At 36.7% G+C, this 8,254-nt stretch overlaps 1 protein-coding gene across 1 annotated transcript; it reads right to left on the minus strand.

Moving 5' to 3' along the window:
• Positions 1-5,168: 5,168 nt before the first annotated feature.
• On the minus strand, positions 5,169-7,411 carry LOC127801286 (uncharacterized). Its single transcript, XM_052336251.1, has 2 exons — positions 7,152-7,411; positions 5,169-6,992 (listed from the first exon to the last, which is right to left on the minus strand). Exon 2 carries the CDS (start codon positions 6,866-6,868, stop codon positions 5,540-5,542), a length of 1,329 nt encoding a protein of 442 aa, XP_052192211.1. The 5' UTR covers positions 6,869-6,992; positions 7,152-7,411; the 3' UTR covers positions 5,169-5,539.
• Between the last annotated feature and the right edge of the window lie 843 nt (positions 7,412-8,254).

Genomic DNA, 8,254 nt, shown 5'->3' on the forward strand with positions numbered 1-8,254 from the left:
CTCTAGCTATGTCTCATTTAATGACCAGTTGAGTTAGATGTGTCACAAACGTGCCCAAGTCAATGCTTACTTTGCAATAGGGGGTGGGGTCAAAGTTGGCACTAATTTAGGGGTAGCATGTCTTATAGAAGACATAATCAGGAAGTAAAATAATAGAGTAAGACATGCAATCAGGAAGAGAAAAAGGGAGTTGAAGATATGTTAGAGGGAAAGGAGAGAGAGGGGAGTTGAGAATACGTTAGAAAATTGCCACGTCAGCTATTATTTGTTGGTTAAGTATTTAAATAAATAATTTTACACAATTTAAGAACATATTTAAAATTATAAAAAATTTAAGTTTTTATAAAAGAAAAATAAAAAAAATTGAAGAATATAAATATACTTCTAGTCTAAATTTAAGAATACATTTCAAATCATAAGAAATTTTTAAAATTTTACAAAACAAAAAATTTAAGAGCACAAATATATATATTTTTCTTAAAAAACAATGTGTGTATGCATAGAGAGTGATAGATGCAAAAGGAAAACAGTAAGTTGATTGGGGGAGCCGTTATGATTAGTATCTAAAGGCAATGATGGGTGAAGAGCGGCAATCACTGGTTGACGATTCTGACCATCCATGTAAAGCCTCACCCACCCAGAATGGGAATGGGAATGCAAAAGTAAAAGCAAGAAAAATAACAAGATGCGACTCATCCAACTTAATACAAAAATAAATATTTATTGAATTTATAAATTTATCAACTTAACTGAGCACTGGGATGAGTTTCTAAATTTTTTTGTTTGCTAGAAAGAGATGAAAAATTAAAAAACCAATGGTTGATGATTATGATATATAACCAACCAGAAGCCATTCTGTCTTCTTCTTCTTCTTCAACCTCGGCTCAGCTCATCCCCCATAAAGTATGCTCATTGTCACTCTTTTGGAGCGCCGCTAGTCCCAATCCTACCCACTTCATCATGCAAAAACAACCCTAAAAGAACAAATTGTTTCACGTGCCATCATGATTTTCTCACGTGATACTAATAGATTTTGTTTCTCTTTTTGTGTTTAAGCCACCCCTCCACCCCCGAAGAATCTCATATAAATCCATGTTCAAAAGCAAACAATACTCTATACATTTTTAATTACAACCATATATTATTAAATTAAATATCCACACGGCGGGGGGAGTGCAATTTTGTTCACCCCCTTAAAAATGTAAAATAAAGAGAATATCAAAACTACAAATAATGATAGTAAATTCATTTTGGGTTTGTAATTTTTGATGGGTGGGTTTGGAGAATTTAAGATTAGGGCCGTCCCAAGTTTGGGCTAATGCTCAACTTATAGTTTATTTGTTGGGCCAATCCAAACCCGATCTGCCCCTCCCAGTGTCCAGTTAAATTAGGTGGGTTTAGTTTGAATATTGTAAAATAAGTTGGAATGGAACAATTAAAATTTGATCTTGAATGGAAAACTAGGGCCCAAATACAAGTAATGGGTATGAGGCTAGCCAACTTTCTCAAATCTCTTTCCTTTTCAGGGTACAAATTCAAATTTCAATTCATTATATTTGAATTTGAACTTTTTGAGTCGGAAGTTAATTTAATCGTAAAATAAAATTGAAGAAACTAACTCAATTAAATTTGGTTGCGTCTTCATTACAAACCTATAAAGTTATATTAAATCTTTTTAATGTAAGTTCACTCAATTTCATTGATTTAGTTTGAATTTGGATATCAATGAGAACCCCACGCTGTTTTATTCAAGTTAATATGGATTTTTTTTCTTCTTCTTGAAAACAGATTAAAATAGGCCTTAGATGCGTTGAATCGATCTTATATGCAAAGAATTGAAGAGAATAAAAGATACGAAGCACAGGTGTACTTGGTTTGGTAAGGTGTAGGCCCACGTGAGCATGTCACCTATACAAGCAAAAGGGTGCCCACTGGGTTGAAACGATGTTTAGGAGTTTGTAGTCAGGCAGCGCCAATTCGTACGTTGTCATTGGAAATACAATAACTATAATTTATAAGGCAGGAAGCTTAAGTTGAGATAGAGCCCGGTAAGAAAATTAAGGTGATTTACAAGTCAGAAGGAAGTGGCAGACTATTATCATGAGGAGAGATCACCTTTTTCCTAGGAGAGAGGAGAGATTAATAGTCTTGAATCTCTTGAATAAATAGCTATTGGACTTAAGTAGTAGAAGATTGGATTGGGAAAGATATGGTGATTGCCAAGAGAAAACGCTCTCTTGTCTTGAAAATAGTTGCTATAAAGCAGTACACAGTCAGAAGATAAGCAGAGATTCCTCATGCAAGGGCTCTTTAATGTTTGAGTCAGAAAAAGATACGATAATATTATGAACAAGTAGGTAAAAATGTCTAAGAGAGATAATAGTCTTTCTGGATAAACAAAATACGTGTTTGAAGTGTAATTAGATATGAGAATTTGAAACGTCTTAAGATTAGTTAGATCTATTTAAATGAAGGGTTGGGAGTATTTATATTCCCTAGATGTCGATAGTGGGACACGTGGCATGTATGCAAGGTGTTGTCTTGAGTTAATCATAGATTAGGCCTAAAAAAAGTCCCACTCCTCCGAGAAAAGGAATGCCTTGTGAGACGAGCTGTCATTACATGGGCAATAACAGGATATGAGTTGTCCGATAGAAAATTTCCCTTATTATTCCCCTAGGAGGATGACTAGGATGACTTGATTGGGTATACTTGACATGTGAAGAAGACTTGTCGAGGAAAATATATTTCTCCTGCATTTGAATACCTTATTTGGGACAAGGTTTATTCTCTTAAAGAACCATACTATATGGGAAGACTTTTTTCTCCTAAGGAGCGAGGCGCTTCTTTCAGGAGAACAATTTATGTCTTTTGGAGGTTGATGTTATAACAATAGATCCCTATTTTTATATTAGTCTGCAAGTTATAAAAAAATAACTTGGAAATAACCAATTGGCCATTGGGGGCCCAATCCCTCAAGCTCCCAACATCATACGATCACTTAGGTGATGCCACCAAGCTCCAAGCTTTAGTAGTTGGCGAAACAACGTTGTTGATGGCTTTCAAATTTAAACCTTGTCTATTAATAAATTTTAGATTGTTAGTGACTTGAAGGAGAGAGAGAGAATGAATGACACAGAAATAATGATGCAAAAAAGAGAGATGACAATCTATTACTATTGTTACTTTTAGGGAATGACACGAAAAAGAATATTATGACAATCGACAACTGATGAACAATGAACGATAATAACAAATAGTGGCAATGAAGACAAAATGACATTGATTGGAATTTTTAGAATTGTTTGCGGTTACATTTGTTTCTTTTAGTTAACATCAACTATATAGGCACAACTTTTAAGTTTTAAAAATAGAAGCCGACTCTTATTACTTTTTATAAATGCCAATATGAAACTTTTAAGTTAGCTATCATTTTAATTGTTTAAGGTTATCCCAACAGGGTCATTTTAAAAAAAAAAAAAATCAATTCATACATTTAAAATTAGTGTTAACTAGCTTTTTTAAGTCTAGTCGAACACCTTCTTAGACTTTCAACTTATTTAGGATGTGGTCCTCAACTGGTTCCTGAATCTCTATATGAATGTCCCCTTCATATATAACCACAAACTCTCAATTAATAGTCTCTCACTAATGAAAATATATCTAACAAATCGAGTAATTGACGAAGACATCCCAACAACTTAAAACTATAAGAGATATGTGGATCATATAAACCAAATGAGTCCACATTACGTGCCATGCCCATCAATCGCTTGTTAAGTGGATGGCATGAGGATAATGCCAGGTTGAGGTCCTAGCTATCTATACATATATTGGTGGAAGTTGAAGTGCAAGAGCATCTCTCTCCTTTTCTCTCTTTTTCTTCAACTTTCTCATATCAACTTTAGTTATTGGTGTTTCGAAAAAACCCTACTCTTAACAGCATTTCTATCGGCAAGTTTTTGATTGAACAAGCTCTCCCATTCTTACCCTCATTATATATTCTCTGGTTTTAAGTACTAAAAACTCAAGCATAATAAAATCTTTCCAAACAAGTCTCTTAGATAATCCTAACATTATTTGTTCGCCGGAGAAGTTCTTCACCAGAGGAGCAAATTTATTGGCGTGCATAATTGAAGCGTCAACAAGAATAATTATTATTATTATTTTTTTTTTTGAGAATGCAAGAGCCAGTTTCAAGTGGCAGTAAATGAATGATAAATCAACCCCCCCCCCAAAAAAAAAAGATTACAGAATGAAAAGACCATTCTCATGGTCCTAAACATGTCATGACCAGCATGACAAAGAGCTTTGATCCAGAAGTCACGGTTTCCATCACATAACCATATGTTTGAATTTATTATCAAATATCAGATCCTATTTGAATAGCAAAGAGGCTCCAGCACATAAGACTCATTGTTTTGTGAGAATCGGAGTAAGATTATGCTTACAGCTAGGCACTACAAAGGAGGAAACAAAAATAGTGCGACTAACATGCTTTTACAAATATGTTACAATGCAGCATCAGATGAGGAATGGGACAGCAAGGCAAAATGAACTCTCTCCCAACTGCTTAAGAAAATCAGGAAACTGCAAACTAGCATAAACCAAGATCACAAAGAAAAGAAAAAGAAAAAATAAATACAGCACTCACAAGTTCTTTGGAGCAGAATCAAATTCTTGAAAGCATAAATCAAAAGAAGTATGGACTCACAACAGAATGCACTGGACATGTAATGGCATAACTACAGCACCTGTGGGCCATTGGAAGTGATTCAGTTCCATAGCACCTGATATATATCTTCACAAGTTCAAAGTCAGCAATGATGCCAAGTCCTCAATTAAAGATGCAATCAGAAAGAAATAGCTTCAGAGTTCAAAATCAAGGAGATGTAGCTAACATTATTGTGCATTCAATGCTTCAGAACATCTCCATTCACAAAGGCATTTTCTCCATTATGGGCAAAATTCCAAGGTTAATTGCAGAACTTTGGAGAAAGATGGAGAGTGAGAAGCATATCCATATGATAGGACATGAGATCACTAAAAGCAGAAATATAATTCAGATTGCGTCTTACAAAGAAAGAAGATCACTACAACAACTTCTAAGAGATACATTAGGAAAGCCAAAAGAGAGAAGAACTTAAAAAGAGGAATAAGTCCATGAATACATAAGCAAGTATATTGGGAGATAAAAAATAGCAATTAGATATACAAGAGTTATAAATAAGACTAGTCGACCTATGCCTAACAAATGTGTCCTGCCATACAATCAGGTATTCAAGCTAAAATCTATGGAAGACAATATCAGTAGCTCTTTCCTTGGAAAGTAAGATCCACAATGCGGGATCGCATTTCTTTTATAAACATGCTTGCCATTGAAGAAGAAAACAAAAATAAATGTGCTTCTATAAACTGTTCTATAAATCAAATACAAGCCCAAAGAACTATAATCTGTTTTTAATATGAGAGAGGGTATGTCTAATGAAAGGAAGTCGCAAACTTATTATAAATACAATTAAAAGCAGAAATATCTATGCTAGTTTAGTCTTCTCCTCCTAGGTTCACGAGAATCTCCATTGCCTCCATCTGACACTTCAGAAAGGCGGATTCTTCTCCTGGAAGACGAAGAGGGTTCGGGTTCAGTTAAATTTGCCTCAGTTGGAGGTTCGGTTCCTTGTGTTCCCAACTGGACAAGAGAAGCAGAAGCAGCATTTCTTTGGGAAGATGAAGCAGTGGCTGCTGCAGGATAGACCTCAGTGGTTGAATCCTGCACAATCTCTTGTTGTGGCTGTGCAACAGCAGAAGTGCTAGAAAAAGGATCTGCTCCACCAATTGGTGTAACCAGCTGCTCACTGGTTCTTCCCAAGAAACGGCCACCAAAATATAACTCAAGCTCCTCAAACAACAGTCTCGGGCTATACGGCGAAGATGGAACAGAAGGAACCGAAGCAGCAGGAGCAGCAGCAGCAGCAGAAGTATGCAATGCTACTCTCGTAGGTTGACGAGGTCGGGGGCGTTGGTTGCCTCCCCCTAACATGGTATTGATCAGCACGTCAGGGGCGGGGACCTGATCAGCCGCATTGGCTCTGCCAGAGCTGATGCTTACGCCGCCGCTGCTAGGATGCTGTTGCTGTGCGCGGCCCACCGCGGCAGCAGTTATCTGCATTCTAATTCTTTGAAATGCATCCACAACTGGAACATGGGATGTGCCTCGGCCGACCTGTTGTTGCCTAACACTCTCTATTCGACGGGCCTGGGGTCTTGGGGGTATAGTCACCCCATACTCCGATTTGGATACATTGCCACTGGTCCCATAGCCATAGATAGGAGTGATGCTATTGTCCATTACCTCTCCCTTGCAAACTGGGCATTCCTTAGCTACTGAATAGATGTAAGGCAACTGATAGAAGCACGCCCAACAGAACAAGTGACCGCAACAGGTCAATATCGGGTCTTTGGCCATATCCAAGCATACATTGCAATCGAAAAATCCATCTCCATCACCAACAACCTTGTTAACATCTTCTTGCAATTCAAGAGCCTTTGCAACCAAATGGGCGCCATTCATTATGCAACTTTTGGCCCTCTCAATTCTCTCTTCCTCCAAGGCAACTCTATTCTCCCCATCTTGCATTGTAGCCTCACCACCAGCACCATCAGTTCCCTCACTCATAACATTATCGGTAAGGGGAAGGTTTCGGGCTCGGCGCCATCTCTGGCGCTGCCTAGCCCTAGCAGAGACAGCTTGAAGCTGTCGAATTCGTTCCTCAATCTGAAGATGTCGTCCCCTTCTCAATTGATTATTCACCAGTGAACCAGTCGGTGGGTTCAAACGATCAACGTCCATACTAGAATCATCCCCCATAGTACCAGCAATAATGCGCCACAAATACCCAAGTCGAAAATCCCAAATACCCTCTTCAAGGAACCACGAGAGATTGCAAAAAGCGGACGGTTCCCGAGAGCTAAAAAGACGCAAAATTTGCCACCTGTCAAGAAATTAGGATGATTTCTCAAAGCCAAGCAAGAACATCAAACAAATTAATTCCTGACGGAAAAGACCAAACAACAAACCGAGAGAGATGCATGGACATATACACAATTATAAGCCCAGAGGTTAACAAAGAGATGAATGATCAACTAGAAACCTGTATGAAAGAGGTGAAATCCCGGGTAAGGAAACGTTTGTTTCTCAGAGTTTGGCAAGCATGGGGAATTGACAGAGCCATCTTCTTCTTCTTCTATTTGGGTATCTGGTGAGAGAGAGGGAGAGGGAGAGGGAGAGAGATAGGCGAAATGCAAGCGGTGAGGGGATTGACGGTGGGTCTTCTCTTCTCTTCGGTTTGGACCCGTAAATCTGCTGAATCTCGGTGGAACGGTTTGGATGGTTCCATACATCTTCCATTGATGTCGTCGCTCGTCACCGCTGTGTCTTAAAAATATATATATATATATAAGATAATGGGATATTGGATAACGCTGTGCCCCGTACTTCTCTCCGGCCTACAACTATATATATTATTATTATTATTATATATGTTAACTTATGTGCATTTTGTGACTTTTCTGTTTTGTCAGCAAATCTATTTTTAGTAACTTTCTTAAATTTTTTTTGTTATTATTATTTTTGTGTCATCTAATAATGATAAATTTGGATAACTAGGCACAAGCAAAACAAAAATAACAATCAACTCAACTAGCCACCCTTCTACTAACACACGGATAATGACAAATTTCCTTTCTTCTTTTTTACTTGAGTTTGGATTTAGCATTCAAATTATATTTGAGTTTGTTATAAAAGAGTTTGATTTTTTTTTTCTTTTTGGTTTATGTATCTTACAAGATATTTAAACTCTTGCTAATAGGAGTCAATTATTTGATGATTTAGAAAGAGGAGATTCTATCAACTATATTATTAAGAAATAATCGTTATAGTATTAAGATCAATTATGTAAAGTATATGTATTGTTTTAAAATGTCGTTTGTAATGACTAACGACTAAATATTTTTAAAGTTTGATGAGGTCACTTGCTTGCCCACCAGTTTAATTTGTAGTGGCTTGGCTTAATAATCATTGTAGAATTATATTTTAAAACGTTAATTAAACTATTTATAAAGAAGAATGAAATATAGGCTTATCTAAGACTTATTAAGAAAGTTATCCTAATATTTAAGTCAGTTAATAAGGACTTGGAAATGAGAATTAGAACTTAAGGTGCAAAAGATTAAAACACCTTTCCTTGTTGCTCAG

This window comes from Diospyros lotus, chromosome 5 (assembly GCF_014633365.1).
Source record: "Diospyros lotus cultivar Yz01 chromosome 5, ASM1463336v1, whole genome shotgun sequence".
Taxonomy (NCBI): domain Eukaryota; kingdom Viridiplantae; phylum Streptophyta; class Magnoliopsida; order Ericales; family Ebenaceae; genus Diospyros; species Diospyros lotus.

Bases quoted from the DNA above. Each gene is read 5' to 3' on its own strand.
- LOC127801286 (XM_052336251.1), bottom strand. From the start codon at position 6,868: ATGGGGGATGATTCTAGTATGGACGTTGATCGTTTGAACCCACCGACT.